At 53.7% G+C, this 14,786-nt stretch overlaps 2 protein-coding genes across 4 annotated transcripts in view; both read left to right on the top strand.

The window, feature by feature from the left end:
• The window catches only part of DNAAF19 (dynein axonemal assembly factor 19), a 180,587-nt gene extending 177,181 nt beyond the window's left edge, over positions 1–3,406 (top strand). For all 3 annotated transcript variants that reach the window (XM_074940566.1, XM_074940567.1, XM_074940565.1), the window contains exons 3-4: positions 750–882; positions 2,327–3,406. In XM_074940566.1, the coding sequence (XP_074796667.1) occupies positions 750–882; positions 2,327–2,827 (634 nt within the window). In that variant the 3' untranslated portion in view covers positions 2,828–3,406. The remainder of the gene's footprint in view (positions 1–749; positions 883–2,326) is intronic.
• A 1,700-nt stretch (positions 3,407–5,106) lies between these two features.
• On the top strand, positions 5,107–14,786 carry FAM187A (family with sequence similarity 187 member A). Its single transcript, XM_074940735.1, has 2 exons — positions 5,107–5,227; positions 13,248–14,786. The coding sequence occupies exon 2, from the start codon at positions 13,439–13,441 to the stop codon at positions 14,681–14,683; it is 1,245 nt and encodes a 414-aa protein (XP_074796836.1). The 5' UTR covers positions 5,107–5,227; positions 13,248–13,438; the 3' UTR covers positions 14,684–14,786.

Genomic DNA, 14,786 nt, shown 5'->3' with positions numbered 1-14,786 from the left:
TTTGTTAGTCTCTAAAGTGCCACAAGTACTCCTTTTCTTTTTGCGGATACACACTAACACGGCTGCTACTCTGAAAAGTGTCTACACTGACACTGCATCGACCTAACTACATTGACCTTGACTCTGTGCCACTCGCAGAGGTGGAGTTATTCAGTCGGTGGACCTGGGCTGTTAAATCAGCAGGAGTGAAATTTAAGTGTAGACACTTCCGTAGTTAGGTTGATGTAAACTGCCTTGCATCGACTTAACTCTGTAGTGTATACCAGACCTTAGAGATAGCCCAATGAGGATACAAAGATCTGTAAGGATGCGTAATAGCTTCCTTTCCAAAGGCTTAACTACCACTTTGAAACCTCATTTCACAGACCAGTATGCAGGTCTCTGACACACACACGCTCTCTCCCTCTCTCTCGTTAGGAACTATCAGTTAGGGACAGACGTCCAGACTCTCTGTCACAGTGCCCTTAGCCCCTTTTCATTCTGGGATGAGAGATCAGACTTGAGAAGTGGAATCAGATCTCTTGCATGTTAGTCAGTGTAGTAGTAAGCAGTAACTGGGAACATATAATCTGGCCACAAGAGATTTTGTGATCTTGATTTGAACCCAGATCTTTTACATGGTAGAACTTTGCACTACAAACTCAGTGACTGTGCCAGTCTCACAGAGAGGAATCAAACTGGAAATGGCGCTAATTTCAAGAGGATATTTGCTCTTGCTGGGTTTACTGCTCCCTTTATATTTCCTGCAGGGATATTGTGCTAGCATCACACCTGAAACCTCTAGAGAAAAAGGACAAAATGGGAAAAAAGAAAAACCTTCTTTGGAATTCCTATGCTACCCAAGCTAATGGCAAGCAGGACAGAGAGATGGAGCTAGCCCAGGTGAGGAGGAAAACTCCATTAGTGTTTGTCTACACACGAAAGTTAATTCAAATTAAGGTAGGGTGTGAATTTAAAATGCAATAGCTATTCCAGAATAATTCCATGTATGGACACTTATTCCAGAATATGAGTGCCTTGTTCTGCTTTAGTTTAATCTACTTCCAAAGTGGATTGAGCTGATGAGGGCTTGTCTACACTTAAAAGTTAATTTGGTTAAGGGCGGGGGTGAATTTTAAAGCACAATAGCTTTAGCACAATGTGTAGACAAGCAGTAAAAGAAATCTCCAGAATCACCACAGTAGATCAGACCAACGGTCCATCTAGTCCTACCTCTTATCTCTGACAATCGCCAGGACCAGCTGCATCAGAGGAAAGTGCAAAGCAGCCCCTAGGGAACAATCTATATAATAATATTCCAGGATTCATCTGGGTGTCACTCTGAAGCGTAGAATGTCTTCTGAGTCAGTGTGAAATGATGGAAACAGCCACAAGCATGGCTGAAAGCTCTTTTTGTTTAGAATATCAGCTTGTTCAGTCATCCCTCGGATTGCTGGTCTGTTACTCTCCAGTTTTTTAGTCCTCAGCCATTCTGATGCTATGAATTACACCCATGTGACAGCAAGGCATGCATTTGTCTATGCCATGCCAAGAGTTCTAGCCATTGTGATATGCTAACTCAGCCAATCAGTACCCTTATGCTACATGTAATTTGCATACAACAGTTTCATTGGTTGTAATGAGTGACATAAGGGAGACTGCACAGATGGTGAATTACTTGGACCAGTTGCCACAGTTCTTCAAAGGTTGAATTGCCACCCATATAACTTTACGTAAACTCCCCCAACAAATCTATGCAAGCTCCCCACCATAACACACATGCCCAGACAAATCAACACAAATCTCCCAGCATCATCCACACACAAATCAACACAACAACCCCAAACACATAGCACCACACTCACCACAGCATACAACCCTTCATTTGCTACCTACACAAATCAACACACATCTCCCAGCATTCCCTCAGACGCTGTTCAACACAAATCTCCCTGCACCACCCCTCAAATACAAATCAACACAAATTCCCAGCACAACTCCTCCAGACACAACCACACACAACATCACAACCAGCACACACAATAACCCCTAACACACACAGCCCCTCACCACAGCCCATTCCTCTCATTCACCTGCTGCACAAATCAAAAAAATCTACCAGCACAACACACACCCTCACCCACTCTCACTCATACTTACCATAAAACCATAAACTTGAGTGGCAAAGCCATTTTGACTTTACGAATTAAACTCAGTGATAGCACAGCCTTTCAGTTACCAGTTATGGAATGACCTGTCCAGAGGGAATTCTGCTCCCAACCCCCACCAGCTGGTGGGATTCTGCACCTGTTTTATGTAACTGTTATTGACCATCTTTTTCATCCAGGGATGGGATGGACTCCCTGAAACGTCTGCAGACTTTTACAGATATTGGCGCAGATGCTTGAAAAGTGGACAGGAAAGATACCAGTTCCTGTTTCAGCTCGGCGGTAAGGACCTGGGCAGAATCTTTCAAGCTGATGTTGGCTTTGGCCTCCTGGGTGAATTTCTTGTGGTGCTGGCCAAGCATGCCTGTAGGGAAGACAGAGAAGCTGTCCTTCAGATATTACAGAGCCTTTCTGGGACCAAGCGCTTTGGACTAAATGTGGCTCTCCTGAGCCAGGTGGAGAAGGATAGCTGCAGGGACTTGTTCAGGAAACTGCAGCGCATGGGCAGGAATTGTGGTGCTGATGGCCTTCCCGAGGGCACAGTTGAAGCAGGTACAGCTGCTTTGCAGGAAGAGCAGAATGAGGCTGAGAGAGAAACCCCTCTGAGGGGGGCTGGCCAGCGAAAGGAGGCAGACGACAGACTGATTAAAGAGCTGGTGAAATGTTACTGCGTTAGCTGAAGGAGCACAGGCTCCCGCTACAGCTCACACTCCACCAGGATTACCAGGAGCTGAGGGCCAGGAGGGACCTTTCCTGTACTGCTCTATCAAAGATGGAGGGACAGTGAGAGACCCTTTTTCTACAGAAAGTTGTTGATTGAGTTTTACTTTGTACCTGCTTCACCTACCTAGAAGAATGGCCTGGTACAAATAAATATTAGTCACCAAAAGGATTATCTTGGGGGAGGGGCCATCACACAGGAGACAACACTTGCTGTGAATCAGTAGTACTGTATTGAATACATTGTTTGGGGATGGGAAATATCACTCTAGTATTAGTGGGAGAAGATGAATCCCCCTCTATTCTTTTCTCTGGCCACGTGTTCTTGGTCAACAGGGGATTTTAGAAACATAAGCAACTGTATTATAATAGTTAAACAGGTAACCGCCAAGTGTGGAATGGGTTCATGTGTACAGCCATATCTAGGACTGATCTGACGCCCTGCTTAAACAGAACCTGGAATAAATACATGGAATGTACATTGCTAATTTCCACAGTCATACTCCTGAGGGCATTCTGCACCAAAAAAATAAAAATTCTGCAAATTTTATTTGTCAGATAAATGTGGAGGCTCCAGCATGGAATTGGGGAGCACAGGCCACTGGCTGCACAGAGGTGGGAGATCACTCTGCAGCTCCCCCCGGGACACAGTGCCAGGACTGGGCCTGCCCAAGAAACACCCCAGGGCCCTGCCTCTCCAGGCCAGGTGCACCACGTGTGGGCAGGCAGGCTCAGCCCAGCAGAATCCAAGTGTGGAGGGGCTCAGTGAGGGGGGATCCAGGTGTGGATTGAGACGGTTCTGTATGGGGCGATCTGGGTGTGGGGGGGATCTGGAGGCACAGGGGTTTGTTGGGGGTTCTGGGTGCAACGGTAATGGGACTCTACGGGGGGGTCCAGGTGAAGGTGGTTGGGGCTCAGCGGGGGGGGGGGTTCTGGGTGTGGGCGGGATAAAGCTTGGCATGTGGGTCTGGTGTGGGGGTCCAGATGCTGGGGGGAGTGGGGCTTAGTGGCGTGGGGATCCAGGTGCAGCTGATTGGGGCTCGGTGGGGTGGGGATCTGGCTTCGGGTGACTCATTGGGGTGGTCCATGTTCAGGGGGAGTGGGGCTTGGCAGGTGGGGTTCTGGGGATGTGTGATGGGTTGGGTCACAGAAACCCCCTTTGGACTGCCACCTGATGTGCTGGGACTACCTCTGAGCCCATTTTCCCTGGCAGCTTGGGACTTCAGTACCCTGTCTTGTTGAGCCAGACACACTAGCCTGCTGTAAACACAGACCCAGGTCTGAACCACGTCCCACACAAGCAGACTTAACTGAAAACAGCTTAAGAAATACTCCAGTCTTCACCACCCAGATACCCAGCTCCTAATGGGGTCCAAACCCCAGATAAATCCATTTTACTCTGTATAAAGCTTATACAGGGCAAACTCATAAATTGTTTGCCCTCTATAACACTGATAAAGAGATATGCACAGCTGTTTGCGCTCCCAGGTATTAATTAGTTGCTCTGGGTTAATTAATAAGCAAAAAGTGATTTTATTAAATATAAAAAAGTAGGATTTAAGTGGTTCCAAGTAATAACAGACAGAACAATGTAAATTACCAAACAAAATAAAAAAAAAACACGCAAGTCTAAGCCTAATACAATAGGAAACTAAATGCAGGTAAATCTCGCCCTCAGAGATGTTCCAATAAGCTTCTTTCATAGACTAGACTCCTTCCTAGTGTGGGTCCAGCAATCACTCACACCTCCATAGTTACTGTCCTTTGTTCCAGTTTCTTTCAGGCATCTCTTTGCGGTGGAGAGGCTTTCTTCTGAGCCAGCTAAAGACAAAATGGAGGGGTTTCCAGGGCCTTTTATATTCTCTCTCTTGTGGGTGGAAACCTCTCTGTTCTCCTGTGCAAAATCACAACAAGATGGAGTCTGTAGCCACTTGCCCAAGTCAGATGTTCATGCATGACTCAGTTTTTTGCAGGCCAACGCCACTGTTTACATGTTAGTTTGAACATTCCCAGGAAAGCTCAGATGTGGATTGGCGTCTCCCAAAGTCCATTGTCTGTTAAATGTTTCTTGATTGGGCACTTACTGAGAATAGTCCTTTCTCAAGAAGCTGAGAAAATGCTTCACTGAGGCTACTTAGAATCAAACAAGTGCATAGCTAATACTCATAATTTTGAATACAAAAATGATACACAAATACAGACAGCATAATCATAACCAGCAAACTATAACCTTTCCATAGACACCCCACTGGACCTCCTCTGTACAAGACCTGGTGCAACCATAGGACCCTGGTTGCAACAATGATCTGTATGGTCACAGTTCCTGTCAATAACATCACAGGGGGTGAGGCTCGGCGCAGGTAGGGAGTCTGGGTATGAGGGGGTCTGGATGCATAGGTGGGGCGGATGGGGGAGAAGCTCCCCATACAGTGATCCCTCCCCCTGCAGCTGAGGTGCGATGTGTGCAGGAAGCAGGGAGTTGCGGGGAGGGGAGTTTGCAGAGCTTCCTGGAGCTGGGGTGGAAATCTGGGGGTGGGTCTGACCTCGCCCTGGATGCTGTGCAGAGGAAGAGGAAGTCCCATCCTAACCAGACCAGCCGGGGCAAGCAGCTGAGCTCTGCTCAGGGTGGGAGCCACCAGCCCGGTCTTCCCAAGTCCCATACCCTGTATGCAAATAGCATATTGGGCTGCATCAGTAGAAACATTGCCAGCAGATTGCGGGAAGTGATTATTCCCCTCTATTTGGCACATCTGGAGTATTGCGTCTAGTTTTGGGCCCCCCACTACAGAAAGGATGTGGACAAATTGGAGAGAGTCCAGCGGAGGGCAAAAAAATGATCAGGGGGATGGGGCACATGACTTAGGAGGAGAGGCTGAAGGAACTGGGCTTGTTTAGTCTGCAGAAGAGAAGAATGAGGGGGGATTTGATAGCAGCCTTCAACTACGTGAAGGGGGGTTCCAGAGAGGATGGAGCTCGGCTGTTCTCAGTGGTGGCAGATGACAGAACAAGGAGCAATGGTCTCAAGTTGCAGTGGGGGAGGTCTAGGTTGAATATTAGGAAAAACTATTTCACTGGTGGTGAAGCACTGGAATGCGTTACCTAGGAGGTGGTGGAATCTCCTTCCTTAGAGGTTTTTAAGGTCAGGCTTGACAAAGCCCTGGCTGGGATGATTTAGTTGGGGATTGGTCCTGCTTTGAGCAGGGGGTTGGACTAGATGATTTCCTGAGGTCCCTTCCAACCCTAATCTATGACTCTATGAAATCCAGTGCCCGAAGCTCTAGCTTTTGGAAAGCTGAAGGCAGGGAGGGCTTGTCACGGAGTGTGGGGGAGTCCAGGCCCTGCACCCCTCTTCCTGGGATTCACTGAGACTCTCAGCCAGCCAGTAAAACAGAAGGTTTATTGAACAACAGGAACACAGTCCAAAACAGAGCTTGTGGGTACACCCAGGACCCCTCAGTCAAGTCCTTCTGGGGGAGCAGGGAGCTTAGACCCCAGCCCTGGGGTTCCCTGTGTTCCTCCACCCAGCCCCAAACTGAAACTAAACCCACCGAGCAGGTTCCCTGCTGCAGCCTCCATCCACATTCCTGGGCAGAGGTGTCACCTCCCCCTCCTCCTCCTGGCTCAGGTGACAGGCTCTCAGGTCTCCCGTCCCCAGGGCACATTCCCAGGTCAACACTCCCCCCTCCCTGCTGCCTCACATCGTCACATCTCTCCCCCCTTCGAGACTGAACTGAGCGGGGTAACTGTGACCAGTGACCTGGGGAAGTTCGGGGCCCCCTCTCCGGGACAGCGCATCCGCTATCAGGTTGGCACTTCCCTTCACATGGACCACGTCCATGTCGTAATCCTGCAGGAGCAGGCTCCACCTCAGGAGCTTGGCGTTGGCTCCTTTCATCTGGTGCAGCCAGGTCAGGGGCGAGTGGTCGGTGTACACGGTGAAGTGTCGCCCGAAGAGATAGGGCTCTAGTTTCTTGAGGGCCCACACCATGGCCAGGCACTCCTTCTCGATGGCCGCGTAGTGTTGCTCCCGGGGTGGCAACTTCTTGCTCAGGTACACGATGGGGTGTCTCTCCCCCTTTTCATCCTCCTGCATTAACACCGCCCCCAGTCCCGTGTCGGAGGCGTCGGTGAACACCACAAAGGGCTTGTCAAAGTCTGGGTTTGCTAGAACTGGGCCACTGACCAGAGCCTCTTTCAGCGCCCGGAAAGCCTCCTGGCACTGCTCGGTCCAGACCACCTTGTCTGGCTTCCCCTTCTTGCATAGCTCAGTGATGGGGGTGGCTATGGCGCTAAAGTGGGGCACAAATCTTCGGTAGTATCCTGCCATCCCAATAAAGGCTTGGACCTGCTTTTTGGTGTGGGGAGCGGGCCAGTCTCTGATCACCTCCACCTTGGCCGGTTCCGGCTTTAGGCGGCCGCTCCCCACCCGATGGCCCAGGTAAGATACTTCAGCCATCCCCACCTTGCACTTCTCCGCTTTGACAGTCAGTCCAGCCCCCTGGAGTCGGTCCAGCACTTGTCTAACCTGGGACACGTGGTCCTCCCAGGTCTGGCTAAAGACACAGATGTCGTCAATATACGCCACGGCAAAACTCTCCATCCCCCTCAGGAGCTGGTCCACCAGGCGCTGGAAGGTGGCCGGCGCTCCCTTGAGGCCGAAAGGCAGGGTCAGAAACTCATAGAGCCCCAGAGGGGTGATAAAGGCCGATTTCAGCCGGGCATCTGCATCCAGCGGCACTTGCCAGTAGCCCTTTGTAAGGTCCATGGTGGTAAGGTACCGAGCTCCTCCCAGCTTGTCTAGGAGCTCGTCCGGCCTGGGCATGGGGTAGGCATCCGATACAGTGATGGCATTGAGCTTCCGATAGTCCACACAGAACCGGACTGACCCATCCTTTTTGGGGACCAGCACCACCGGCGAGGCCCAAGGGCTGGCCGATGGCTGGATCACCCCCAAAGCCAGCATGTCCCGGACCTCTCTTTCCAGGTCCTGAGCAGTTTTCCCTGTGACTCGGAAGGGGGAGCATCTTATCGGCGGGTGCGACCCTGTCTGCACCCGGTGGACAGTCAGATTAGTGCGTCCAGGCTGGTTGGAAAACAGCTGTCGGTACGGATGCAGCACCCCCCTGACCTCAGCTTGCTGGGCAGGGGTGAGCTGATCCGAGAGGGGGATTGTTTCCAGGGGGGAACCAGCTCTGGTCCCAGGGAATAGATCTACTAAAGGGTCATCTCCCTGCTCCTCCCACTGACCACACACAGCTAACACCACATTCCCCCTGGCATAATATGGCTTCATCATATTCACATGGTACACCCGGCGGTGGTGGGCCCGGTTCGACAGCTCCACCACATAGTTTACCTCATTGAGCTGCTTGACGACCTTGAACGGGCCCTCCCAGGCGGCCTGTAGTTTGTTCTTTCTCACGGGGATGAGAACCATCACCTGATCCCCGGTGGCGTAGGCACGGGCCCGCGCCGTGCGGTCATACCAGACCTTCTGCTTCCTCTGGGCTCTGGCCAGATTCTCCCTGGCCAGGCCCATGAGTTCAGCCAGTCTCTCTCGGAAGGTCAGGACATACTCCACCACTGACTCTCCATCGGGAGTGGCCTTCCCCTCCCACTCGTCTCTCATCAGGTCCAGGGGGCCCCTCACCTTCCTTCCATATAACAGTTCGAAAGGCGAAAATCCGGTAGACTCCTGGGGCACCTCCCTGTACGCGAACAGCAGGTGAGGTAAGTCCTTGTCCCAATCCTGCGGGTGCTGGTTCATAAAGGTTTTCAGCATCATCTTTAGCGTCCCGTTAAACCTCTCCACTAGCCCATTGGACTGGGGGTGATACGCTGAGGCCCAGTCATGCCGGACCCCACATTTCTCCCACAAGCACCGGAGCAGGGCCGACATGAAGTTGGAGCCTTGGTCTGTCAAGACTTCCCTGGGGAACCCCACTCGGCTGAAAATGGTCAGGAGCGCATCTGCCACGGTGTCTGCTTCAATGGAAGCTAAGGGCACTGCCTCGGGGTAGCGGGTGGCGAAATCTACCACCACCAGAATGTATTTCTTCCCCGACCGGGTCGTCTTGCTGAGAGGCCCCACGATGTCCATGGCCACCTTCTGGAAAGGCTCCTCTATGATGGGCAAAGGTCTCAACGCCGCTTTCCCCTTGTCCCGGGCCTTCCCCACCCTCTGACAGGGGTCACAGGATCGGCAATACTGCCGGACGGTGGTAAAGACCCCGGGCCAGTAAAAGTTCTGTAGCAACCTCTGCCGGGTGCGCCGGATTCCCTGGTGCCCTGCGAGGGGGATGTCATGGGCCAGGGACAGGAGCTTGCGGCGGTACTTCTGGGGGACCACCAGCTGCCTCCTGATCCCACAGGACTCCCCTTCCCCTGGGGGAGCCCATTCTCGGTACAGGAACCCCTTCTCCCACAGGAACCTCTCCTGGCAGCCTCTCCTCATGGTCCGTCCCTCACTGAGGTCGGCCAGGTCCCTGAGCTTCTGCAAGGAGGGATCTTTCCTCAACTCGGCCTGGAACTCAGCGGCTGGGGAAGGGATGGGGCCCGGTTCCCCCTCCGTGGCCAGGTCTGAGGCCGCAGCCTCTCTGAGCCGTGCCCCTCGGCGCTCCCTCCCCACCCGAGTAGGGTCTCGCGCCTCCAGTGTGGTACCCTCCCCAGGGTCAGGTCGCAGTGCCCCTCGCCGGCTCTGGCTACGGGTCACAACCAGGGCGGTCTGGGGGTCGCTTGGCCAGTCCTCTAGGTCTCCCCCCATCAAAACTTCAGTGGGCAAATGGTGGTGTACCCCCACATCCTTGGGGCCCTCCTTGGTCCCCCATTTCAGGTGTACCCTTGCCACGGGCACCTTAAATGGGGTCCCGCCCACCCCCGTCAGGGTCAGGTAGGTGTTGGGCACCACCCGATCTGGGGCCACCACCTCGGGCCGGGCCAGCGTCACCTCCGCGCCCGTATCCCAGTATCCATTGACCTTCCTCCCATCCACCTCCAGGGGAACAAGGCACTCTCTCCGGAGGGACAGCCCCGCACCCACCCTGTAAACCGAGCACCCTGAGTCCAGAGCCTCCAGCCCTCTGGCGGGGCTGGCTGGGGGTACTCTTCCCTCCTGAGCAGGTGGCAAACTGGTAGCCCCCCTTTCCTGGTCGCCTGCCCCTCGTCCAGCTGAGTCCCTACCCAGTTAACCCTGGGTAGGTTGGGTCTGCTCAGTTTGTCCCTGAGCCCGGGGCACTGGGCCCGTACGTGGCCTCTCTGGCCACAGTGATAGCAGCTCAGGTCACGTTGGTCCCCTCGAACGGGTCGGAGGGGCCCGACACCAGGCGTTCCCCTTTGGAGGGGGTTCTCCCTATTTCCCCGCTGGGAGGCCCCATGGTGACTCTCTCTCTGCATCGGGGGGGGGCCTGTTCTTTTGGGACTCCTCCCGGCTACCCCCTGACCGACTGTTCACAAACTCGTCGGCCAGCTGCCCTGCATGCTGGGGGTTCTCGAGCTTTTTGTCCACCAGCCACAGCCTCAGGTCGGAAGGGCACTGTTCATACAGGTGCTCCAGTACAAACAGGTCAAGCAGGTCCTCTTTAGTTTGGGCCCCCGCTGTCCACTTGCGGGCGTATCCCTGCATCCTGTTGACCAGTTGTAGGTAGGTGACCTCAGGCGTTTTACGCTGACTCCGGAACCTTCTCCGGTACATCTCGGGGGTCAGCCCAAACTCACGGAGCAGGGCCTGTTTGAACAGTTCATAGTCCCCTGCCTCTGCCCCTGTCATCCGGCTGTAGACCTCCACGGCTTTGGGGTCCAGTAAGGGGGTGAGGAACTGGAGCCTGTCGGCAGGGTCAACCCTGTGCAGCTCGCAGGCATTCTCAAAGGCCGTCAGGAAGCTATCCATGTCCTCCCCCTCCTTCCGCTGGGCCAGGACGCACTTATCAAAGCTCCTTGCAGTCTTGGGTCCCCCCTCACTCACCGCAGCCGGGGCCCCACTGCTCCTCAGCCTGGCCAGCTCCAGTTCATGCTGTCTTTGTTTCTCCTTCTCCTGCTGCTCATGTTGACGTTCCCTCTCCTTCTCCTGACGCTCCCTCTCCTTCTCCTCCTGCTCATGTTGACGTTGTTTCTCCTTCTCCTCCTGCTCATGTTGACGTTGTTTCTCCTCATGTTGACGTTGTTTTTCATGATCCTCCAGCTCCCTCATTTTCCTCTCCCTCTCCCATTCCAGCCGCATCCGCTCCAGGGATGGGGAGCTCCGCCGGGAGGATCCCCTGCTGGCTGCTGGGGTCAGGGGGCCCTCGGTATTCGCTGGGCTTCCCACAACCCCTCCCCCAGGCATAGGTAGGAAGGGTCTCGGGGTGTCCTGGGCAGCAGTCTGACCCCTCCCAGCCTGGTCAGGCCCCAGGGCCCACGCTGCGTCCGCCGGGCGGCTTCCCTCAGGGACAGGGATCGGGTCATCCAATCGATCCCTCTCCTCCAGCTGGGCAATCAGCTGTTCCTTGGTGGACCTCCCGACGCGCAGCCCCCTCTGCCTGCACAGCTCCACCAGGTCGCTCTTAAGGCGTTTAGCGTACATCTCCCGGCTGGCCACTCGCAGGCCGGGCAGCTTTCCACGGTTTCCAGGAAAAGCCCCTAGTGTGCCAGTCCTTCCTGAGGTCACCACCTCTTTGCCAGGGTCGAGCTGCAGACTCCTCCGCCCCTGGGACCGCTCGCTGCAATCCCCCGGGGGACCCTGTTACTGCAAAAGTCCTTCTCTCTGGTCACACACTCCCAGGGGTTAACCGCCCCCTGAAACCGTCTCTCTCTGAATCTTCAGCACGCCTGGTCCCCGTCAATCCCCCTTCGTTTTACTGTTCCCCAGTCACTTACTGCAGGAAGCGCCGTTCACGGGGTGCAGTAGATCCCACCGCTGCCACCAGTTGTCACGGAGTGTGGGGGAGTCCAGGCCCTGCACCCCTCTTCCTGGGATTCACTGAGACTCTCAGCCAGCCAGTAAAACAGAAGGTTTATTGGACAACAGGAACACAGTCCAAAACAGAGCTTGTGGGTACACCCAGGACCCCTCAGTCAAGTCCTTCTGGGGGAGCAGGGAGCTTAGACCCCAGCCCTGGGGTTCCCTGTGTTCCTCCACCCAGCCCCAAACTGAAACTAAACCCACTGAGCAGGTTCCCTGCTGCAGCCTCCATCCACATTCCTGGGCAGAGGTGTCACCTCCCCCTCCTCCTCCTGGCTCAGGTGACAGGCTCTCAGGTCTCCCGTCCCCAGGGCACATTCCCAGGTCAACACTCCCCCCTCCCTGCTGCCTCACATCGTCACAGGGCTTAATGGCCTAAGTGTCTGGTTTGAAATCCCAAGACCCCCTGGAACCATGGGTTCAAATGCAGACAGTGCTGAGCCCTCCCCATCCATCTCTCCCAGAGGGATACATGGGATCCCATGCAGCTTGTCAACCAAAACATTAAGCAATGGAGGTCTTGTCTGCTCTGCATCAGTGTTCACAACCAATGTTTGCCCTGATATTCTGGGCAGGATAGAGTGGTGGAGGGCAGATCTATCAGCCCTAAAATGGTGAAGGCCCTGTTCCCTACGAGCTGAAAAAGGGTGACCTCAAGTTAACTAGAGACACCTGGGCCCAGTTAAAACCCCCTTTTCTGGTGAGAGAGGGGAGGGGAGAGATGAGAGACAGGCTGCAGCTGGGGCGGGGGGAAGGAGGAAGGAAAAGCTTCCTCTGGCTGGAAAGCAGTCTCCCCTCCCTATAGGGAAAGAAACGAAGATAACGCTGCTTGTGGCTAGTAGGATCCTGTGTAGTAGGGTAGCACCCGGGAAGAAGAGGCAGGGAAAGCTTTTTTGTTTGCATTGGGGGGCTCTGTTGTTTTGCTGAAAGGGACTTCTTGGGCCTACCGTGAGGCCCACCGTATAAGAAGGGAAAATAGAACAGGAGTGAAGAGGAAAACCTTCCAGAGTCAGACTGGTTTATTCCAGCCCCCATTGCCCGGGAGTAACGCAGAGGCCGGTGAGGCGTGGGAGGTGCCCTGCCACACCCCACAGTTATGCTGTGTGCCAGTGATTTATACGGCTGTTGCTTTCCACTCAGAGGCGGCTGCGTTTCCGTGGTACCTTTGTGTACATGCCTGTAACATGCTTTGGGCTGTGAGGGCTTGTTTCTTTCCTGAGACGCCCATTCTCAGGGCGGTATTCACATTCTAGAACCGACGTGAGACAAAAATAGAAGGTTCTAGAGTTAATATCTCTGAGCACCCAGTCGATAGCCTTGAACCTTCAGCACAGGACAAACATGAAGTTCTTTCAAACAGTACACTCACCTTTTACAATAGCTTCCCCAGCAAGCATTTGGCCGTGATGAGATAATCCCAACTGCTATCTACCTTCTCCCATCAGTTCCAGAGGGGAGAGTCTACTGCCAAACTCGACTACAAAACCCAAACTTATATAGTGAAACGTATTAAAATCATCTTTGCCCCAGCGCTGTTCTCTGGCTGTTAACCTTAGTGACGAGAGGATCAGTAAGGATCTTGAGATGGTTTGATGCCCTTCCATTACACTGCTTGATTGAGGATCTAGACTGGCTAATGGAGATGAGGCTGGTTGGAATTGCCATTCTCCTTGGGATGGCAGATGTTGTCCATGCCTTTGCAATCATGGAGAAGGAAGATGTATTCAAGAAAACACCCTGCCCAGCCTTCCTGATGTTTGACAATGCTGCCTACTTGGCTGACATGAGTTTTGAGCTCCCTTGTAAGTGCAAGCCAGAGGAGGTCACCTCAGTCGTGTGGTACTTCCAGAAGAGCATGGGCAGCCGGCAGACCAAGGTCTTAACAGACTTTGATGGAACCAAGTTCTTGGACTCAGGCCACATCCGTGTGGGCAGCCACATGCTGAAGCGCTTCAGCATTAGGATGTTCAGTCTCATCGTCTTCCGGGCCCAGGTGGAGGATTCAGGCCACTATCTCTGTGGTACCAAGGAAGGGGACTTCTTCTATGGCTATGATGTGGATGTGCAGTCCTCCAAGGCCATCACTGTGGCCTTTGAGGACAGGAACCAGCACCCACAGAAGGATCATACAGAAGAGCATTTCAGCGTGTTCACCACCTTCTGGGACTGGACCAAGTGTGACCGCTGTGGAGTGAGAGGTGAGCAACGGAGAATTGGCCTCTGCTACGTGAAAAGCGCCTACCTCTACCCCAGGTACCGCACAGTCCCGACAGACGTGGTGTCCTGTGGCTCAAGATCTGTCCCCAGGCGCTTCCAGGGCACCATCCGGCTCAGGAAGCCTGAGGTTGTCATCCGAAGCTGCCTGATGCCTTGTGTAAAGAGAAAGGGCCCCGAGGAAGGAGTGCTGTCCATCTCCAATCTCATTGCAAAGGTTGGCCAGAAACCCTGGCTGCCCAAAGTCCCCATTCAGTTCCACAAGCAACACCTTGGCAGCGGTCTGATAATTGCTTGCCCCGGGGCCAGGCCAGAGCATGCAGTGGCGTGGGACAAAGATTCGACTCGACTGTACCGCACCAGCTTCCTCATTGGGGTCAACAAAAGCATGCGGGTCTTCATTGACCATGGCAACCACCTGCACATTCGATTTACCCAGCTGGACGACAGGGGCACTTACTACTGCTGGCGTGAGGGGCAAATGGTTGCTGGCTTCCGGCTCTCCGTGCGGTTCCAAGGTGACCGTAAGCGAACCCTTGATGACCCTGAGACGAGATATGCCATCAAGGCCATCCTCACAAGCTATGTCCTCATCACCATGGTGTTCGTCAGCATCCACATCAGCCGCTGCTGCTATTATGCGTTCAGATGCACTCTCATGGGGTAGCCTCGCTGACGAGCGCTGCCTGCAGGCCAGGGAAATTATTTCTCTTGTTTGTTCGTGATTATGTCTTGGAATATTTTCGCTTGGGCTATTGGGAATTTTTCTA

The sequence above is a fragment of the Natator depressus genome, chromosome 27 (assembly GCF_965152275.1).
Source record: "Natator depressus isolate rNatDep1 chromosome 27, rNatDep2.hap1, whole genome shotgun sequence".
Lineage (NCBI taxonomy): Eukaryota > Metazoa > Chordata > Testudines > Cheloniidae > Natator > Natator depressus.
Note: the sequence above shows the minus strand (reverse complement) of the source record. Positions and strands in the feature narration are given on the sequence as shown.

What these genes read in the sequence shown, in the direction of transcription:
- FAM187A (XM_074940735.1), top strand. Translation starts at nt 13,439, where the DNA reads ATGGAGATGAGGCTGGTTGGAATTGCCATTCTCCTTGGGATGGCAGAT.